This window comes from Leishmania mexicana, chromosome 29 (genome assembly GCF_000234665.1).
Source record: "Leishmania mexicana MHOM/GT/2001/U1103 complete genome, chromosome 29".
NCBI lineage: Eukaryota > Euglenozoa > Kinetoplastea > Trypanosomatida > Trypanosomatidae > Leishmania > Leishmania mexicana.
Genome location: NC_018333.1, coordinates 1,270,524 through 1,291,447, shown reverse-complemented (window position 1 = coordinate 1,291,447; position 20,924 = coordinate 1,270,524). Strand labels below are relative to the sequence as shown.

The window sequence follows — 20,924 nt, the reverse complement described above, 5'->3', positions numbered from 1 at the left end:
TATGCTTTTTTTAGGGCTAACGCCGACCTAATTATGTTCGTTACAGTCGTGTTAACCGCAATGTGTAACTCACGTATGACAATGAGTCGACATCATGTGTTTCGTTATTACTCTCACGAATAAAATTTCATGTACGGCTTTGAAAAAAAAGCTAAGAGCAGCAGCCTATTCTCTTCCTTATGCATCATCCTACCACGACAAAGTCACCAAATATACGCGCAGAGTCACACTTCACCTGCCTCCGTTACAAAACGGCTATTTGAAGAAGCCAGAACAACCAACGCCGTATCGCACCATCCAGCCCACTGCTGTTCCAGTGCATGCGGAGCGGGCCGGGTCCGCGGCTACGCTCAACACCACCGCAGCGCGGCAAAGGCAGAAAAGCAGTGGGCCCATGCGCGCATATGTGCTGGATCGTCAGCGCGACCCGTCGGGAGCTGGTCCTGGCGCGATCATGGCCGCACGTCTCCTCGGCACCGCGCCAGCCAGGCGCTGTCCGCCGACACCAAGAGTCCGCAGCCGTGCCCGGAGACCGGGCTGCAGGCTCTTGACCACCCCCTCACACACACACAGAGTGTGGGCTTCACACCCTGGTACCATGGTGAAGTAAACGGCGTCGGTAGAGAAGAAAACAGTACACAACAAATAAAAAACAGAGAGCTGCAGAAGGCATACATTGCACGTAAAGCGACAAAGAGGGAGCTGTAAGAGTGAGAGAGAAACGAAGAAAAGGGAAAAAATGTGTTACGGACTAAGAGAGTCCTTCGCGGTGTAATACGTATTGAGGCGGAAAAGCACGGCACAAAAAAAAAAAAATATTAAAAAGGAAAAGCAAAAGAGAACGGAAAAGACGAATTTCTCTAACGAGGAGAACACAAAGGGGCGAAGGCCAACAAAGTGCACCTGTCGCGGTACACAGAACAGAGTAAACAAAAAAAATGTGAACAGAAAAGGGTCATTTTGACTCCATTATCAGACAATCAAATTTTTGTTTATTTTTTCATTCCTTTTCGTCTTTAGGGTGATTTTTAAGTCTCCGTGTTGAAGTACGGCACAGACAGAAACGAGAAAGGGGGTTCCCGGTGCTCAAAAAGCAAGCCGGTGCGCCTTTTCATGCCCCCCACCCTTTTCTGTAAAGCCCATGACGACGGAGAACACCTTAACGTGTCATCTCAGGGTCCAGTCCACAGGCAGTGGGAGAAGGCCAAGCAGCCCCTATCTAACACTGCCAATGTCCAGTCACTTCTGGTGGCGACATGGGGTCAGACACTTATGGCGTGGAGAAGTCAGAGCGATGTGTCGCTGCTGATGTCGGTGGTCAGGTCCTCTGACGGCGCTGCGTCGGAGCGGCCTGCGACACCGAACATGTTGGTGCAACTCATATGATTAGGCCGAGTGTCAGCGTGACTCGAGCGTATCTCACACCAGGCCCTCACTGCCCACGGGTGCGGGGAGCCTGAGCGCCACCCCCGAGGGGGATTGCAGCAGGTGGCGACCGGCATGATGTGAGTGGCTGTGAGGCGACCCCTGCAGGGCAGGTGGTGGGTAGAGTTTTGAGGCACGAGCCGTGCTCAGATGGCTGGAGTCGGCGCACGGCGGCAATGCGTGCGACCACGAAATTCATTGCACCACGCGGATGGGGCCAGTGACAGGCCGGGTGTACAGTGGAGCTGAACTCACGCTATATGAAGGAATGGACACGCTGATAAAAAAAAGTATATATTCACTCCAGTGCCGTCTAGAGTGACAGAGGTGGAGAGGCGTCAGCGAGGCCTCCTCACTGTGCCCTCTTTAACGTCACTCTTCTTGCTTCTTGGTTTCGCGTGGGAGTGTCTTTCAGACGTCTCCGGCGGGAAGTGAGAAAGCAGAGTTTAGCGGCCCCCAAAACAGTTCGCACTCGCTAGTCCAAGTGTGTGCGAACGCGTCACCCTTGCAGTGTAAGCAGCCAAGATCACCTGGGGTCGAGGCGGTGAAGGCGCCTGCAGACACGCCGCATCGGCTACACAACTCCGTCTTGTTGCCTCTATTCGTTATCATGCACCGTTCCGTCACGCGCATGATGTCCACCATAACGGTATGGTAATTTTCAAGAGATACTTCGCCTTCAAAGAGGATAAGGTCGGAGAGGAACCGAATCTCCATTATGCACAAGTCCTTTGAGGTAACGCCACCAACCTCAGCATAGAAGCTCATGTGGTAGTAAACGTCGTCTCTACACTTGAGGGCCACCAAGACGGCGGTTAGCAGCAGACGATGGATAGACCGCATGTGCACCGGGAATCCGTTCAGCACCAGCCGCCGCAGGTAGGCGACGGCAAAAACAAATGCTTCGGGGGAGCAGTGCATGTACGTCACAAGGCGATCTGTGTACTTCTTCACCGAAATCCCCGGAACGTGAGTCGCGCAAAAGAAGTCGTGAGAAGGGTATTTGGCGTCCGGCGGGGGGACCACATGTCCGTCAAGGGAGGTTTCAGCACACCTAGATGCTTGCACATCCATAAGATGCTGAACGTAACCAGAGACAACCTCGACCAAGCGGGTCTGTGCCGGCGTCCTGGATACGCAAGCTCCCAAAGACATGGCTATGCCGAACACAATGGGTTTCCTGTCAACTAATGAGGATCTGAAGCACCGCCTGATGGAATATGAGTGTATTGGTGCGCTACTGCTGTCTTCACCAAGAAAAAAAAGAAAACAGCACACGGCCCCCGACACACTCTTCCGTTTGAATGCGTGTAGGCCTTTCCTTTGGTGATGCTGTTGTTATCTTTTTTTTACGGCGTGGAAGTCTGCAAGAAGGGGAAGCAAAAGGCGCGCGCGGGCCGACACGAAGTGGGATGGGAAAGAGAGAAGACGGAGGACCGCCACGTGAGAAACGCAACATCCAGGCATTGACAACAAAAAGGAGCACAACGACGGAATGTGGGGGGGACCAAGAGAAAGAAATGAAGTCATAGAGCGATGCATTCCAAAGTCAACAGGAAGGCGATGTACTCTGCCTGCGCATGTGGCGGCCAGAGAGAGGCAGAGAGACGGACCCGACCGGTGGCTCGAAACTGAGGCCTTGGGGGGTCGCTCAATCGCTGGTAGCTGTCGCATGGGACTTTAGTAGAACGAGCGCTCGCTCCACATCCCTCATCGCGCGCAGAAAGCGACACGACATAAAGAAAGCGTAGCGCTGTCAACATCACTTCTGTTGTGGAGGCGCTACTCGGCCTTCTTGCACTTCTCTCAGGACAGTAGGACCAGGTACCATTGCATTGAACCCGTCTTTCGCGTCTCTTTCGCATTGGGACGCTTCTTTCTTTTTGTGTGTGTCTGTGTGGTACCACGAACAACAACACGGTCAAGAGAACAAACAAAAGATGAAACGACAGCGAAGAGTGTTTTCCTTAGCGAAAGCGGGGAGCAACAGAGACACACGCTCGGAGTGTGGGTCCGCATCGGTGGGTAGGTGTGAAGGTGAGCAACTGCAAGTTCGCGTTTCGAGATGTACCTCACACAGCTGCAAGCGACGCATGAGATGTCACACTTTTTTTTTCGCGCCGTTCTATGCCCCTCTATTCGCTTCTGTCTTTTCTTCTTTTTCCTCATTGCCTTTCGTGTCGACAAGGACGCGAAAAAAGGGGGACGGAGAGAATGGCACACAAGGGATGAGTTCGCTCCTGTGCGCGCGAGCGAGTGTTCGTTGCGTCTATGTATGTGATGCACATCAGCAAGCCTGCACACACCCACGAGCCCATATAAACGCGCACGCACGGCTTATCATTGCACATTTGTTCGTTTAAGACGAAAGAAGGGGGCGTAAAGTCCTTTGTTGCACTCATGTGCGTCGCCAATGTTGTCGTCCTTGAAAGGGAAAGGAAGGGGTCCAGGCGGGGTTGAGTATCGTACAGCAAAGAAAGAAAAAAAAGAGGGGAGCTTGTAAACAAGAACGGTGAGATAAAAAGTGGATGTCATTGTCGTCCATGGCACACCAACACAAAAAAGTCGTCGTCGCTTACCTGCTTGCTGTTCACCATCTTCCGACGCCGCGAGAGTGGCATGCGCGCGCCAGGGGGGGGGAGGGGAACTGAGCTGAGGTCAGTCAGCCGCAGCGGAAGCGGTGACCTCGACGAGACATTGCCAGGGCCGGTGTTCGTGGTGGTGAAGAGGCGATGCGAAGGGAGAAGGGAAAGGGAGGACAAAAACAAGCGAAACAACAGTTATGTGCAGAAACAAAAATGAAGATTTGGCCCGAAAGCACACAAGAAAACAAGCGAAGAGTGGAGAAAAACTCACGCGAGAAAACAGAAACGACAAAAGCACACAACAAGAGGGAGCACGGATTAACACAAGGAAAGCGACAGTTGTCGCATCGGACCCGTTCTGACTCCATGGGCAGTGTACGCGTGATCGCACCGCACGCGGCTGACAACCCTCGCCGCAGTTCGCTAAGAAGTATGTAGTTCCGTTGATAAGCGTCCGTGACAAACGGACGCGGCCGCTCTCACATCTTGTTTCCCGGAACAAACGGCATCGCCTTAACATTTGTGCCGGGTCTCATCATGGCGGCAGCGGGAATCGCATAACCCTGCGGAATATGCTGCGGTTGCGTCATCATCATTGGAGCCGCACCGTAGGGGAAGAAGTTCGGCGCGTTGTACACCATCCCGGTGGGAAATTGCGGTTGCTGCGCCATGTACTGAATGGGCACCGTGTACATTGGCAAAGGAGTGTTCAATTGCGGTGGAGTAGGCGGCTGGACGATCCCGCTCATCATCGGCATCGTCGAAGACGCCATCGTAGTCGGCATTGGGCTCGCCGTCACCGTGGCGAGGGGAGGAGACGCCACCTCTTGAGGCTGTGACGTCGTCCCCGGCGGGGAAGCGAACGCGCTGGTGTTGTTGGAGGCAGCGCTAGCGTACAGCTCCGACAGAGAGGCGCGAAGCTGGGGCTTAGGGGATGGCTTCGAGATCGGCAGCAGCGTGAACGCGTCCAGAGAGCCTCCCCAGAGCGGGTCGTGGAAGAGGGCCATGCTGGATGACTCATCAACGGCCTCGTTCTTCTTCACAACCCCTTGACCAGGAATGTTTGTGCCTGTGATGAACTCGAACTGACCAGACGGACCCGATGACGACTCCTTCGGGTCAGGAAACGAGGGGTCACTCACTACCGGCATCACAATGGCAGGAGACGCCGCGGCAGCCGGTGAGGCGATGCGAGCCGTCGGATGCAGCGCTGAAGGCGCCGTCGCACTGGGCGCAGCGGGAGGCCCAGCGTTGGCCGACGACTGCGGCAGCGGCTTGGCAGCGGCTGACGGATGCGACGAAGGCTCCTGCGCCGGTCGGCACAGTTGCAGTTTTGCCAAAAGGGCATTGAGGCTATCCTGCTTCCCAGTCACCGGTCGCGCCAGTGGCGGCCGCAGCGGCGGCGGCGGGGAGGCGGTAGTCGCCTGCTTCGTTTCAGCTGCCGGGGCTACCGCCAGCGGGTCCTGAATCCCCAGCAACTCAGTCGGATCTCGGAGGTTGATTACGGTGAGATCGCTGGTTCTGCTCTTCCACACATGATGGCGCGTGATGCCCCGCAATGAGGCCTCCTCGTACTTCTTCGACCCCTCCATCGTCTCTGTGCGCAGCCGCAACCAAGAGTTCACTACCGAACAGGATGGGCGCCACCACGCAAAGCAAAGAGCAAGGATGACGATCGTGGCAAGTCGCAAGATACGGGAGAAGCGAAGTGGGGTAGAGGCAAGAGATGCAACACCGTCGCACGTAGCGGGGGTTTGATGAGAATTTCGCGAAGAGGGCGGGGTGCTTTCAGCGAGAGGTGAAGTACAAGGAGATGGTAGCTCTCCTGTGCGCAGTCGTATATGGGAGCATAGGACAGAGGAGAAGACAGAAGCGCATGCATACACGCATGCAGACGCAACATTGCCGAAACGCCAGTAACGCCCATTGATCGGAGAGAACGAATAAAAAGAAAAGCGAGGGAGATAGCGTCAGAGGAAGAGTGTAAGCAACGCTCATCGAAAGTGCATTACGTGGGGAGGTAGAAGGTGTGCAAGGAAGAACCCAGCAGGTAGGCAGGGGGAGGGGGTAGGACGCCACCACGCACTCGTGTGCCGCTGCATATGGAAGCCACGAAGTTTTCACCAGAAGTACGACACATGCATCCCGGCAAATGGAACAAAGAAAGAATCGAGCACACTTGCCGAGAGGAAGAGAGGCAGATCGTGAGTGTCTCTCCTCCGCGCGCCTCACGAGCAAGAGAGGGAGAGGGTGCGGCCCCAACGACCGCGTGGAGAAGAAGTATATAAAGAGCCTTCACAATAACCGACCGACATCTGGCAGAGGAAAAGGGCTGCATGCATCAGAGAACGGGAGAAAGAGGAGTAGCTCACACGATGCCGATGAGCACGTCGCTAAGAGAACGCGGCGCCAACGAAACCTACGCGTCAAGCACTACCCGCCACCCCTACCGCTCGAGTTGCGCGCACCACACACACACACACAAACCCTCAGTGGAGAGGAAAAAAGCGCTGCAACCGCAGTGGTGCATCACGCGACGTACTTGTTCAGGTCGCCAACGATGAGGACCTTGCGATCCGGGAACATGTGCTCCAGATTGGTGATCGCCTCATCCCGCATGCTCTTCAGACGTGACAGCAGCTCATCCTGCTGCGCCTTCAGCTTTGCCAGGTCGTTTTCGGCGTCGTGCATCTTCGCCTGGTGCGCCGTTGAGCGGTTTTTGGCCACCATAATCTGCTGCTCGAAACGGGTGATTCGATCAACAAAGTTGCCCCGCGCGCGGTAGCTCTCCTTCATACGAGCGAGCTCACCTTCTTTGGCGCTTGAGAGAAAGCCGCGCACCGCCTCCGTCGCCGTGGCGCACTCCAGCAGATCCGCGGTGCTGCGTTCGCGACAGAAGCACAATGCTGCCTCCAGCTCTGACATTACATTGACGCGATGCTTTGCAGAGGCAAGATCAATGGAGAAGTGCCGCCCATCTGCCTCTGGTAAACTGTCGTCCTCTACTGGGTGGGCTTCCATTTCCGTAGCATCCCAGTTGATCTGCACGGCGTCCTTCCCCAACCCTGCAAACGTCCCCGCCGCGGCGTCGTCATCGTCGCCCCAGTCAATTTGAGGGCCTGCCGCACTGGCCGCTTCCCCACCGGCGTCGGTGTCCTCAGACAAGGCATCCGCGGGCTGGTACTCCGCCTCACTAAAAGCACGCTGGAGCCAAGGAAAGTGGAAAGCAAATGGGTCCGTGCCATACCACCCAGTCGCAGTTCTCGCCAAAAGAGTGTTGTAGTACTCCTTCAGTACCCTCACACGGGAGCGAGCGTACTCTTGAAAGGCGGCATTCACTTGCGCACAAGCTTCCCTCACGCGCAGATCGACCGCGGAGGCGACCGCGACCTCTCCGACAGCGGCAGCGAGCTCGATTCCGTACTCCCTCAGCATGGCGCACCGCCTCTCCCCCAGCTTGAGCTGTGTGTGCTGCGCCTCCTCGCAGACCCGGTGACACTCCTCGATAGCGTTCTCGTTCTTCTTGACCTGCTTCTCGAGTGCTGGGATGTCATACTGCGCCATCTGAACGAGTCGAGGGGCTACGGACAACAGTGCATTATACTCTCTCTTGTGCTTTCGAGAAAAAACAGACTTGCGATCCTCCAGCCACTCCTCCATCTGCTTGTAGTGAATAGAGATCGGCTGCGACGCCATGAACGTAGCTTGCGGTGCCCTTCACAGTAATGAAGTACCCTGTCTTCGATATGTCACGGTACAAGCCAAGTCGTACGAGCAGGAGTGCTCGCAGTATGCGGCAAACCCACTTGACAGCAGAGTCTGCTCGTCACGCGCCACACCACCCTGCACACGTGAGCACATATCCTCATTGAACGACAAACCACACGCCAAAGGTTGTAAAGAGAGAGAGGGGCGATGAAAAAAAAGAAGCTTCACTCCACACGACGAGTCCCACGTCCACAAACGTCAAACACGCGCGAAGAAGAGGCCACTGACCAGCAAGCACACAGAGAAGTCGTGATGGTAAGAGCGGCAACGACCATGACTCGCCTGAACCCATCCGGGAAGAGGCCCCGACACCTCGAAAAAAGAGCGGGAAACAACATCACGACAACGTGAAAGTCACTCAGGACGACTAGTCACGCAGGCAGGAGAATGGGGGGAGGAGAGTGGAAGCTTCGCAGCAGCACCTCCTACCACCATCGTAATTCATTCAAACTTAAGGAAACTTCTTTCTTTTTCAATCCAAAATCAACAACGCACCACCTCAACAGACAGCAGAAGCACACGCATGCACAGCCGCAGCCCACACACCGCTGCCGCGCTGCCGCTACGCCCTGGTCGTCTTACACCGACCGTCATGCCGTCGAGTCGGGACATGCGTCTAGCGGACCCCTCCTCTCCCGCCTCGTCCCCTCTTCGGATACGTGCCGCGCGGTCGGACGCAGGAGATGCCGCACGCTTCGCGCGCATGCACTGTGGGCATCATCGGCATGCACTACGGGGTACCTCTCTCTCGCTCACCACTCGTGCCCCCTCTCTTGCTGCACCGGAAGGCTGAAAACCGTGGAGAGCAGGTGCCCTCCAGACCTGCAGGGGTGAGGTGCATCCCCTGCAGCGTACACACTGGCACCGAGGACGCGTCGAGGTGCCGGGACAGCCATCACCGTGTCGCACCATCCAGCCCACTGCTGTTCCAGTGCATGCGGAGCGGGCCGGGTCCGCGGCTACGCTCAACACCACCGCAGCGCGGCAAAGGCAGAAAAGCAGTGGGCGCATGCGCGCATATGTGCTGGATCGTCAGCGCGACCCGTCGTGAGCTGGTCCTGGTGCGATCATGGCCGCACGTCTCCTCGGCACCGCGCCAGCCAGGCGCTGTCCGCCGACACCAAGAGTCCGCAGCCGTGCCCGGAGACCGGGCTGCAGGCTCTTGACCCCCCCCCCTCACACACACACAGAGCGTGGGCTTCACACCCTGGTACCATGGTTGGGTGGCGAGTCTCATGAAGGTATGTGTACAGGAAGAGGAACATTAAAACGATGGCCAACGCAGAGGTATATAAAGATACGAGCAGAAAAGATGTCGCCAAGTGCGAGAGAGTGAGGCACGTGGATGGGTGTGGAAGAAACAGTCTTCTGAGGCATGGCGAAAGCATACCTGTGGGAGAGAAAATCTCTCCCAGGCTCATCTTTCTCAATGATTCAGGAACGCCGTGGCACTGCAGCTCACATGAGAGCGTCTTTGCCGTCAACAGCTGACTCAGACAACCTTCGTTTTTCTTCTGTGAAGCGGTGCTCTAACGTTAGTCTCGTGCACTTGAGTATGTGGAGCGGAAAAGGCGGATTCATCTCACACCGCTGCATCACAGCGATGTCTCGCTTCTCCTCTCGCCTTTTTCCCGCATCCTCAGCGTCGCTGGGCGCCTGCTCGCATGACTCACGGGGTTTCCCCTACTTGTGGTCCTCACGTTGACTTTTTTGTTACATCACCGATCTTCAAGTTTGTGTGTGTTTGTGTGTAGGTTTCTTTTTTACTATGCTACAGTTAAGAACTCCATAATGACTAAAGATGTGTCTGGGTGAGCGTGCGCGGGAGAGTGGGGAGTCACAGCAGCCGCGTCACCAATGAGCGGCGCCTCTCGTAACCTCGCAGGCGATGTGGTTCGAAAGAGACGTAATGCGGCGAAATGTGTGCCGCGTACCGGCCGGAAGGCATCGCCCGGATGCGGAGGAGAAAAGCGATGCGGGCATGAAGAAAACTATTCGTTAGTGGGTGCCGGCGGAGGAGAAAACGAAGACACTAGCGTGTGCCTTGTGAGGAATTCGGCAACGAATGCAGAGGCGGTCTCATCGATACCCTCCCCCTTTGTGCCTCTCCCCCCCCCGTGGTAGCGCACTTGCGACCGGATCGGACGCGGTGCACGACGCCGTTGAATCTTCACAGCTTACGCGTGCTTGAGGCTCTGGATGACCGACTCGAGCACGCCAATCCGAATCTCAATTACCGCCTTCGCCTTGTCATCATGGGCGCTAGTCAAAGCCGATTGCTGCTGCGCGAGCGCCTTCTCCGCGGCATCGACGTCGAGCTCCGTGAGCGGGATGCACTCCACGCAGTTAATATCGCAGGAACCTTCGTTGTTGATGTGAGCAAAACCGCCACTCGTGAAGAACTTCTTCACCGTGCCATCCGGCATCTCTACCGTCAGCGGCGCGGGGGTAAGCTGCGTGATTTCGTACGCGTGGCCGGGGTACACACCGCACTCGCCGTTGACGCCCACGATTGTGACGCACTTCACCGGCGCCTCCTTGAAGAGGAACTCGTCCTGGCGGGTGACGGTGAGACGCAGTGTTTCCATGTTGTCGTAGGCGGAGTGGATATCCTTATCCACAACCTTGTGCTCCATGAACTCGAATGCCTCCGGCAGCTCTGGGTGATCGGCAAGCAAGGGCAGCGTACGCGCCACCAGGCGACGGCCACAGAAGCGGAACATTCTCTATTGCCGCACGCAAAATGAGGGAAGTGGTGCACGACAAGTAGGGTAGAAGGGAAGAGAGCGGTAAAGCTGCCGAGAGGTGCAACACGAGCGGAGGGGAAAAGGGAAAGAGCGGAACACGTACTCACCACTTTTCTCTCTTCTCCAGCGAGCGACGTGGTGCGTCCACGTTGTTGAGCGTGAGCGTGGGAAACGGGCGAAAAGAAGTGTACGACACGGAGACGTACACGAAAGGGGGGCGGAGAGAGGGAGAATGGGACGGAGGGGAAAAAGTCCAGGGAGTCTTCTGAGTGGAAAGAGATGTTCACGTAGTCACGACGTCCCGCGCCCGCCAGTCTCCTTGCAGGATGGGGGAACTCCTTGTAGTCGCCTTCACTGCGTCATTCCAGTGCTCGCATGGAGGAGACGCGGTAACCCCGTTTCGTGAGGGCAGATGGGGGGAGAAGGCGAGGCAGCCAACGGGTCAGACAGTGAACCGGGAAAAGATGAGCACGGCAACTCTGTTACAGAGAACGGCAAATACCCTGCTTTTCCCAGCATTGCGCCATGCCACCACCACCTCACATGAATACAACACGTCGTTTCCCCCTCCCCTCCCCCATCCCCTCCACAACCAGCCGCAATGAGGGCCCTCCAGCACTGTCATTAGGGCCATGAGGTACCCAGTGCGACACCCAGCGTGCTTCATGGGATGGGGCAGAAATGGAAAGAATCGACATGCTTGCGCCTTCGCACAGCGGATTGTGTTCGTTGTTGTTTTTTTCGACAATAAAAGGATGGCAAATCACAAAAATAGAGAAACCAGCAAAGCGCCATCTGCGTTAGCTCGCTCTGCTGGACAGTCCGCAAAACGCGCGGCCACAAGAACCTTACAGGCGGCGGCCACGGCGGGAGCCCTTGCGGCGGGTGGAGTCGGTCGGGATCGGGGTGACATCCTCGATGCGGCCAATCTTCATCCCAGCGCGGGCGAGCGCGCGGAGGGCGGCCTGGGCGCCAGGGCCCGGCGACTTGGTGCGCACACCACCAACGGCGCGCATCTTGACATGCAGGGCGTTGATTCCGCACTCCTTGCAGCGCGCCACAACGTCCTGGGCGGCCATCATCGCAGCGTAGGGGGAAGACTCATCGCGATCGGCCTTCACCTTCATACCGCCGGTAACCTTCACGTACGTTTCGCGGCCGGACGTGTCCGTCACGTGCACAAACGTGTCATTGAAGGATGCGAAGATGTGCACGACGCCGTAAACGAGGTCGCCCTTCTTCACGTTCGGGCCGTACGCCTTAACTTCCTGCTTCTTGGACATTCTGGTAGCCTGCACAAGATTCAACACGGCAGTAGGAAAGGGGGAACGCGACACAGCAGACGAGCACAAGCGCGTTGAGTAGTGGAAACAAGTAATAATAGAAGGGCGCAAGAGTTGCGATTTGCGTGGCACACACGGATACACAAACGCCAGAAGAGGGATCGTGCGTTTGTATGCATGTGTGTGTGTGTGTGGCACAGAAAAGAGAGGGAAAACACAACGAGAGGAATGAGGTCCCAAGTGCGTCAATACACGAACAGAAAAGGAAAGCAGCGATCAAGACAGGTGAAGGGAAAGCAGAGTTGCACGGAGAGAGTGGATGCATTACAGCGCGGGAAAGAGAGGGGTGTGTGGGTATCGCATTTCCAAGATGCTCAAGAAAGGTAGACAACCCTTTTTCTCGTGCGACTGCGGCAAACGACTGCTTTGATCGCGCACTCTTCTTCCATGCGTTGACCTCCCCAGCCCAGTGACCCTCCACATGTTGACCTGAGCAGTCGCATACTGCGGACACGGACTAATACCCACCATGTCACTAGGCTATTGTAAGAAGCAGGACCCCCCTCGAAGCAGGCGAACAGTCGTAACGGAGAAAAGGGAGACGAACAAGAACAGTAGTGGAGATTGCGTCGTTGCCGTCTCCTTTCCCTTTTGAAAGGGTGTGCATAGTTGTCCATGGGTCTCTCTGCGTCGCACGTGCAGCTGCGTTTATCCTGTCTGTTGCTTTGTGTCCTTTAAAATAGCGTTACCATCTACTCAGCGCCATCGCTATTCCCCTCATCCTCTTCACCTGTGGCTTCCTCGTCGCCATCGTCGACGCCATCGTCGCACGGAGCCGCCTTGTCCACCACCACCTTCTCTGGTCCGTCAGAGCCCTGCGTCGTCCCCTCCTCGTCATCATCGCTGTTGCCCCCATCCTCATTGTCCGCGTCGTGGCCATCGCTGCCGTGGTCGTTCGAGAGCCGATCTGTCTCCTCCGAGAGCAGACGAATCACCTCCGCGGCAGCCTCATGGGCTGCCGCGTCATCTAAGAAGTTCCCGGCGAGGACCGACTGAATGTCAGCAATAGTCAGCCCTCGCTCCTCTAGGTAAGTGCGGTTAAGAATGGGATGCTCCTCCCAGTACCGAAAGGTCTCCGAGCGGTCGGCATCGTTGTCTAGCTGGCGGGAGCGCTTCGACTTCAGCTCGCTGGAAGGAGCAGAGGAGTAGGACTGTGAAGAGCCGTCGCTGTCAGTCTCCTCCTCCTCCTCCTTCTCCGAAGCAGAATCTTCCTCGTCGCCGCTGTCCTCATCAACAAAGCACAGCGGCGCGTAGTCGTCGTCTTGGATATCGAAGAACGCGTCGTGGTCGCGTAGCATTGCGGCAGGGGTAGCGCGGGTGTCGGGCGCGTACTCTAGCATAGGGAGCAGGAAGTCGGCGATCTCCTTAGCCTTTTTCTTGGTAAACCTGTGCCGCTGATGGAGCACGTCCTCCAGGACCCAATACTGTAGATCTTTGATGTTGCGCAAGTCCCCTTTCGAGTTGTAGTAGTAGCTGCGGTACTTGCCGTCGCCCAGTCGCATACTCTCCGGCAAGTCGCCGAGGAGTTCGCTCATTAGAGCCAGATGATCCTCATCACGCGAGTAGTCGTCGCCTTTCTTGGGATCGAAGAGGAACTGACCCGTGATGAGCTCGAAAATCATGCAGGCGCAAGACCAAATGTCGATTGGTGTCGAATATGGCTCGCCTAGGATCACCTCGGGGCAGCGGTACTGCCGTGTCTGCACCTCGTCCGTGAACTGTTTGTACGTCCAGCAGCTATTACCAAAGTCGGCCAGGATGACATGGTGAAAGCGCTCGACTTCCCACTCCGGGTCGGTCTTGCTTCCTTCCGAATCTGCGTCTCCGTTCTCGTTACTGCCGTGTTCGTCGCCTCTAGATTTGTGGTCGCCATCGTCCTCGCCCAGAAGCGTCTTTCGCTCCTCCCTCGCCAGCTTCTTGTAGTACCGTCTTCGCTGTGATTTAGTCATGGTCTTGGGGTCGCGCTCCGTCAGCTTTGGGCGCTGATTCAGCGGAGGCGGGTGAAAATGCTTCATCAGCGATATTATAGAATGCTTCGGGGTCGATAAAAGTACATTCTCTGGCTTGAGGTCTGTGTGGATGATGTCGATAGAGTTGATGTGGTCGAGGCCTATAAGCACCTGACGCGCAATGCACTTCACAATCGGTAGTGGAATGCCGCGGTACTCGTAGCGCTCCATCAGGGAGAGCAAGTTCTCGCCGTAAACGTCAAAGAGCATGCACACGTGTGTGCCATTCGGTCCAGTGTGCTTGAAGTAGTCATTCAAGCGAGCACAGCAACGATTCTTGTGGGGGTCTGCCTCCATAATCTCCGAGAGCAGCTTGATCTCGTCGTAGGCGGCCTCGCTGTAGCTGGCCGCCGATTTCTGAATCTTCATTGCCTGGTAACGCTCTTTCTGATAGTCCCACACTAGCCACACCGTAGAGAAATAGCCCCAGCCCAGCTTCTTGACGATGCGGTAGCGGTCGTTATAGACTTCACCGATGACAACGTGGTGGTAGCCTCCCTTGCGGTACTCCCGGGAGGGCTCGTTGGCCGTGTCACTGTAGTCTTCCTCGGTGCCGCCGCTGTCACCGTCGCCACCGTCGCTCCCCACATCGCCCTCACCGTCGCTGCGGTGCGTCGTGCTCTGCTGCTGTTTGAGTCGGTTAGCGATTGTGTGCGCCTGCTCCTTCGTCATGCCAGTTTTGACAAGGATACCCTCCTTTTCTGCGACCTCCTGGGACGTCTTCTCTTTGTTAAGAGGCTGCGGCTTCTCCTCCGCCACCGGCTCCTCCCGCTCGATTTCCTCGACGAGGGCCGCCACGGTTTCACGAACATCGCGACTGACGCTGCTCGTTGGGTCTATGAACTTGGCCTTGCGCTTGTTCTTTTCATTCTTGCTTCCCTTCTTCGAGGCGCCTTTTACTGGTTTCCCGTGCTTCTTTGACTTCCCCATTTTCAAATTTTCACGGCCGCGTCCGTGTGCGCCTGGATGGTGTTGGTGCTACGACTGTTGTGGGAAAGCGGTCAAGATGCCCGGCTGTGAAGCAGAAATCGAGTAAAAAAAAGACGCGAGTAGCCAATTGTGCGATGGACAAGCAAATCCGAAATGGGAAGCGGGGAGGAGGAGAGGCAGGCACAACCGACAAGCGATGTGGTGCTTGGTTAAGGAGCTGATGACACTTGTAAAGGGGGGCGCAGATGACACGCGAAACAGTAGAGCACAAAGGAAGAGAGACGGAAAAGGAAGGTGCGCTGGAGGCGAAGCCGGGGCGGCCGTATTGCGGACAGCGACGGCACAGAGAGGAGTGCGCCAAAAGGGAATGGACGGCAACGTGAGATACAATTCTACGCAAGAGAAAGAACGAGGGAAAGAGGAGCCAAGTAAAGAGAGCACACGGAGAATGAATAAACACTCAGTTAAAAGGCGAGCAACAGATGCGTTGGGGAAGGCGCGAGGGTCTAAGGATAAATCGACATGAGCAGCGAAGAGAGAGTGAAAGCAAGATGGCTACGGTGCACACACCTTTCCGTGATGAAAAAGATGGGTACTCCCCTTTAAATGGGTAACTGAACAGACGGTGGCGTAGCGGTGCAAACGACTCGGTAATGCGCACATGCACGTAAACGAGCAGCGCGAACACTCTCGGTACCCTCGGCACTTGGTTGTGGGGTGCGTGTTTTGTATGGGTGTGGGTGTGAGCTGAGTGAAGAAAGGAAGGGAGGGAAGGAGGAAGGGAGGGGGTTCAGCGGAGTAAAAGAAGTAAACAGCTGAGGTGCGTAGCGCGGACGACGCGGTAGAGAGAGGAGCGCGTGTGAAAAAGCGGCAACGGTGGAGAGGAGGGTTTGCTCGAAAAGGCGATGTTGAAGAAGACGAGCACACAAGAGAAGCAGAGCCATTGGGAAAGGTAGAGTGCCGCTACGCCAGAGTTGATGGGACCGCGCTTGTGAAAAGTGCATTGGCTGTCGAAGATCCCGCCTATGGTCCACTTTTCTGCGCGCCCAGGAGCTCCAAAACGAGTCGAAAGACTTAAGATCGCCATTTTCTATGTCCCGCTTTCGCCTTTGTTTCGCCGTTTTTCGTGCCCTTTTACCTTACCCACAACCAGAAGAAGGCGCACACAAACGTGCGTACGTGTGCGCCTCCTCTCTACGTGACCGCCAAACCACTCCTCACAGCTACTAGAAGACGACGTAACGGCGAGTGGCGTAAAAATAGAGAGTGGTTGACACACGCACGCACACACACACACACACCTGCAGAGCTGGGAAGTCTTCTGAAGTTTTCCTCACAGGGCCCGGTACAACAACAGAAGTACATGCACGGGCAGACCCTACAACGTCATCGCGTGGACTCAACGGCGCATACGTGCATGAGTCTCCTCAGGAGTGCGGGAGAGCGGGTCACGTTAAACTGCACCACCACACACACGCACACATACACAAGCACAAACACAGACACGAACTTCAAAGAGGAAAACAGACAAAAAAGAAGATCGGCAAGGCGAGCGGGAAAAATGCGACCAGTGCGACGAGATCGAAAGCAGCGTTATCTATGCGGGTGCACGACGATAGAAGCGAGCGTGCGTGAAATGGCGGTTGTGTTCACGTTCGTGCCAGGGATGGTAGATGAGACGTTTGTGAGGATGTGAAAGATGGCAGGGTGCGCGTGAAAAAGCTGGTCAGAGAGACGTACCAAGAGAGTCGCCCACAAAATCGGTCAACAGTAGACGGGAAAAAGAAAGCCGAAAGACAAACGGAGACAGGGGGAGGAGAAGGGGGCGGAGCAGCGACGCTATGAAGCGAGGGCTTATCACTACTGGTGAATGTGTTAACCGTACAGATCGGCAACACCGTATTCGCAAAATCAAAAAGACTGTTTTTTTTCTTGCAGGAAGGCGCATCTGCCCCATCCCCGCCCCTCCGCCTTCACGCCTCATTCACCGCGCGACAAATGGCCCGCCATCAGCACCTCCATCGACGGTGCCCCTCCCCCTCTCCATCAGCCGCCGCTTTGTCTCAAATCACCCAGAACGCGAGAACACAAAAGGAGTGATACCGACAAAAAGAAAATGTAAAGTCTACTCAGGGGCATCCACACATGCCGGCGGGATATGAGCAGCGCTCGCTGGTGGTAAGGAGCACCGCCCTCGCTCGCTCTGTCAACGAGACCGATAAAACACATAATGTGTCATTTGCGTCATCGGCACACTTCACATGTCTCGTTTCGAGGTGGGGCGGGGGGGGGGTAGCAGCCGCTCGTCTGCAACCTTACCGCTTCTCTCCTTATCGCCCCTCCCTCGTCATCACGCGTGCGTCATGGCTCTCCCGAGCACGAAGGCGAGCGCAGGGAGAACGAAGTAGAGACGAGCGTAGGGACAAGAGTGCGGCACCACGCTCACCGCTGCAGGGCACGCAGGAGCTCCTCAATACGCGCGCTTTCGTATTCCTTTCCAGAATCCCCGCCGTCATCCGTTGAGGATGTGGCTGTGGCGGTATAAAACCCGTCATCCTTCTTCACATCCACCTCAGAGAAGCTTGCCAGCTGCGTCTCCCACTGATCGAGCAGTCCCTTGATCTCCGGAGAGCTGTCAGCCGCCTTACGCAGTTGCTGATTTCGGGCAAAGAGTTCTCTCGCGAGCAACTCGCACTGCTGAGTCTTCTCCTCCAGCTGCTTCTTAGAAGCATCGTGCTGGGCCTGCTCTCGGCGCAGCATGCCCTCAAGCGTGGTGTTGGCTTCGACGTGCACCGACACGAGCTCGCGCTGATGAAGAACCTCCTTGTACAACATGTCCAGCAACTGCTCGAGTGTATAGTGGCCTGAAGAGGGCGGCGGTGGTGGTTGCGAAGCACGCAAAGGAGGTGTACTGCCAGGAGAGAGATGCTGCGGGCGCAGCACCGGCGTGTGCCCGTCTGGTCGCATAGGCGCGCGGAGCTCCTCGACGCCGTGGGCGAAAGTGCAGCCGCGGAAGGTGCATGTCCCTGTCTGCTCCCAGTTGCGGCAGATGGTGGTTTTGTACTTGGTAGGGTCGACGCCGACACGCTTCGGCACCCCTACATACTGCTCGTCCCCCAAGGAAAAAGATGGCGGCGCCTGTTGCCCATGAGACTGCGGCAGCAAGGACGGTGAGACATAGGGGTGCATCGCGGGGCTGGGGTGCGATGACGAGTAGCTGCCACCCTTAACGGAGAAGGTCATGGTTCTGATAACGATGCTTGTTCCGCAGATATGCACCACGAACGGGAGAGTTCGCAGACGGGCGTTTGTGGTCAATGGCGAAATCGACGAGAGCGGAGCAAAACAGCAAAAGAGGCGGGAAGGGGCAGCTCACGACGGGTGTGCATGCGAGCTTGTGATTCCGTCCCGACCGTGCAGGCGAGAGAAAAGCCCCGTGTTATCGCGCACGGAGGGGGAAAAGTGCCAAAGCAAAGGATCCAAAACGGCGTATCGCGTTTTCGTATTGCTCTCCACTTTGCGTCCGTTCGTCCTCTTCCGTGCGTGTTGTTCCTGTCTGTGCTTGACAGTTCAACAACGATGATAAGCGTCGTACAAAGGTGTTGGCGTGTGCGTGCGTATTTGTGAGTGGCGAGGGGGGGATCGGTTGTGGGTGCTTCGTACACGTCTTGTGTTTCCATGCAGAGATGGGAGAGGGCGCTGCTGGATAGCGATTCGCTACGATAGTCGTGACGCGTTGACGCGGGTTGGTGAGAGAGAGCGAGGAAGGCGTTGAACCATGAAGGAGTGCGAAAATGCAACACATGCGCATGCCGTCGTATTGCGACTCACGGGAAGGGAAGAGGAAGCGAAACAAGCAGCTAATGGGAGGGAAAGGGAAAGGATCTCCCACACGTGGAAAGACACAGTAATAACAACGCATTCGCATGAGAACGCTAATCTCTGTCGGAGTGCCAAGGACTCTCTCGCCACTCCGCTTTCTCATTCTACGCTGTGCTGGAGTGCGCTCTTATCAGCCTCCTTGCCCGATCGCACGCCCCTTCTTGGCCGTCCGTGTGCATCGATACAGACTTGCTCGTGCACACAGACAAACAAACTTCACAGCAGAAGCAGGAGAAAGAAAGGGCAAACGGGGACGCAGCTCACGTTAGCCACGCTGCATTTTCTCTTTAGTTTCGGCGTTGTCCTTGTTATGAAGCCATGTTCATCAATGGTGCGTACTTCGCCGTTCGTACTCAACTCTACACGGGCAGCCGCTCGCTCCAGAAGAGACACCCAATCGCATGGGCACCTCAGATCGGCTTAATTTTAAAGTGAATGGAGACCAGCGCAAAGATGAGTGCCTTAACGTCCCGAACAAAGCTGTAGAACCTCATCAGGCTGGCGGTCTCCGAACTCTTCGGAATGTCAGCCATCGACGTCAACTTGTTAGTCACCAGCGATATATGGGTGTTGCCGAGGTGAATCTCCAGCTCCTGCCGCCCATTGCGATCTGGAGCTGGCCACCGCTCGTCGTCACTCTCGCACACCGAGTACTGCACAATGAGCTTCTTCACCTCCTCGAGCACCGCTGGAGACACGCGTGCTTGCTTCTTGATGATGAAGTCGTTTCTATAGTTGCTGTTGTTGACGTATTTCAGTGACCCAGTCTCTGATATCTCGAACTCGAGGAACTCGTTGCCGTAGCGGCCAGTATGTCCCGAGTAATATCGCACGTAGTACAGCTGAGACTCCATCGTCTCTGCCGGTGAGACGGCGGCCACGTCTTCCTGTTCCGCCATTGTGCCGGACTACACTAAGAGGGGTATCCGCTGACTTGCAAATGCGTGCGTTGGTGCGCGTGCGTCGGGGGGGCGTTGTGAGCAGGGCACAAGTCAGTGGCAATCCGTTTTTCCCAAGCTAAGCCCCTCTTTTGGCCAGTAGACGTTGCTCGAGTGTGTATTATTGCGGGTAGAGAATTGAGAGAAAACGAGCCGGGAGCGGAGAGTGGGCAGCGGTGGAGAAAAAAAAGTTTGCATGTGTGCGGTGAGAAGGCATGACAGGTGTGACGCTCATGCAACTATGAAGCCGAGAAGGGCCAATACGGCACGGAATCATCCCAGCTGAAGACGACAGCTCACCCACGATGGCGCCAAACAACTCCCCCTCCCCAACCCGCCTTCCTAGCGGCACCGATCAAGGAGCGGCGTAACGCTACTCGGTGAGGCATCGGCTCATCACGGCGTCTGTTTCCTGACGCATCACAGTGCACTTCTTTCTAGCCCCCACGCCCTCTTTGCCTGAGATGTCAAGAGCGGCTGCGAGCGGAGAAGCACCAGGGGCCCACAAACCACACAAAGGGCGCTGCGGGGGGGGGGGTCCGTGAGAATGGGGAGGTGGACCACATCACCCGAGACCGCGCGCCACTCCGGTAAAAGTGGAGAGCACCAGATGGGTTTTCGACTGCGCTGAGGCCACTGACTCCCGTATCCCTCAATCATTGGTAGAAGCCGCTAGCGCGTCCTACGCTTCTCCTTCCGTTTTCGTACCTCTCTTGCTTTTTTTCTTTGGGGGGCAGACACTACATGCCTTCGTGTCAGATAGTAAAATTCTAAAAGCGAAGTCACTACCCTCTGTGTCAACATTAGTTCCCCTTCCTGTATTCTATTGCACCTGCCATCTTATTTTCGACTAACCATCCTTCTCCCTGGGCGTTGCCTCAATCGGTCGTTTACACGCGGCACACGTGACTTGCGAGAAAACAGCGAGTCGTCGGGGGGGGGGGGGTACTACCGAGGTGGTGCGCAAGTGCGACAGCGGCGAAGGTGGCAACGACGCCCGAGATGCAACCGCAAGCGGGGAAAACACAATGTAGAGGCACACGCAAAAACGCCATACACGCTCCGCACGCTGACGTCGACAGAGACATCGCAAAGCACAGGACATGCAAAACGAGCAAGAGCAAAGGAAAAGGGAAAATAAGGATGGTAAAAGGAGAATGAAAACAACAAAAAGAAAAAACGGCGGAGATTACAGAAGGTGAGAAACACGGAGAAGCGGAGCGGGGGAGGAAATACCCTGACCCCAACGAGAAAAAAACGCAATAAAGTGAATGAGAAAATTCCGTGTCGACACAAG

At 56.1% G+C, this 20,924-nt stretch overlaps 8 protein-coding genes across 8 annotated transcripts; all 8 read right to left on the bottom strand.

Moving 5' to 3' along the window:
- Positions 1–1,836: 1,836 nt before the first annotated feature.
- Positions 1,837–2,580, bottom strand: LMXM_29_3630 (putative CYC2-like protein; the record flags this gene model as incomplete). The annotated part of the gene is made up of 1 exon (XM_003877459.1): positions 1,837–2,580. The coding sequence occupies one exon, from the start codon at positions 2,578–2,580 to the stop codon at positions 1,837–1,839; it is 744 nt and encodes a 247-aa protein (XP_003877508.1).
- A 1,909-nt stretch (positions 2,581–4,489) lies between these two features.
- On the bottom strand, positions 4,490–5,602 carry LMXM_29_3620 (conserved hypothetical protein; the record flags this gene model as incomplete). The annotated part of the gene is made up of 1 exon (XM_003877458.1): positions 4,490–5,602. The coding sequence occupies one exon, from the start codon at positions 5,600–5,602 to the stop codon at positions 4,490–4,492; it is 1,113 nt and encodes a 370-aa protein (XP_003877507.1).
- Positions 5,603–6,539: 937 nt separating this feature from the next.
- Positions 6,540–7,706, bottom strand: LMXM_29_3610 (conserved hypothetical protein; the record flags this gene model as incomplete). Its single annotated transcript, XM_003877457.1, has 1 exon — positions 6,540–7,706. The coding sequence occupies one exon, from the start codon at positions 7,704–7,706 to the stop codon at positions 6,540–6,542; it is 1,167 nt and encodes a 388-aa protein (XP_003877506.1).
- A 2,249-nt stretch (positions 7,707–9,955) lies between these two features.
- On the bottom strand, positions 9,956–10,501 carry LMXM_29_3600 (putative ATP synthase, epsilon chain; the record flags this gene model as incomplete). The annotated part of the gene is made up of 1 exon (XM_003877456.1): positions 9,956–10,501. One exon carries the CDS (start codon positions 10,499–10,501, stop codon positions 9,956–9,958), a length of 546 nt encoding a protein of 181 aa, XP_003877505.1.
- Positions 10,502–11,373: 872 nt separating this feature from the next.
- On the bottom strand, positions 11,374–11,808 carry LMXM_29_3590 (40S ribosomal protein S14; the record flags this gene model as incomplete). The annotated part of the gene is made up of 1 exon (XM_003877455.1): positions 11,374–11,808. The coding sequence occupies one exon, from the start codon at positions 11,806–11,808 to the stop codon at positions 11,374–11,376; it is 435 nt and encodes a 144-aa protein (XP_003877504.1).
- Positions 11,809–12,560: 752 nt separating this feature from the next.
- Positions 12,561–14,807, bottom strand: LMXM_29_3580 (putative protein kinase; the record flags this gene model as incomplete). The annotated part of the gene is made up of 1 exon (XM_003877454.1): positions 12,561–14,807. One exon carries the CDS (start codon positions 14,805–14,807, stop codon positions 12,561–12,563), a length of 2,247 nt encoding a protein of 748 aa, XP_003877503.1.
- Positions 14,808–17,249: 2,442 nt separating this feature from the next.
- On the bottom strand, positions 17,250–18,050 carry LMXM_29_3570 (putative zinc finger-domain protein; the record flags this gene model as incomplete). The annotated part of the gene is made up of 1 exon (XM_003877453.1): positions 17,250–18,050. One exon carries the CDS (start codon positions 18,048–18,050, stop codon positions 17,250–17,252), a length of 801 nt encoding a protein of 266 aa, XP_003877502.1.
- A 1,049-nt stretch (positions 18,051–19,099) lies between these two features.
- LMXM_29_3560 (putative mago nashi-like protein) lies at positions 19,100–19,588 on the bottom strand (the record flags this gene model as incomplete). The annotated part of the gene is made up of 1 exon (XM_003877452.1): positions 19,100–19,588. The coding sequence occupies one exon, from the start codon at positions 19,586–19,588 to the stop codon at positions 19,100–19,102; it is 489 nt and encodes a 162-aa protein (XP_003877501.1).
- Between the last annotated feature and the right edge of the window lie 1,336 nt (positions 19,589–20,924).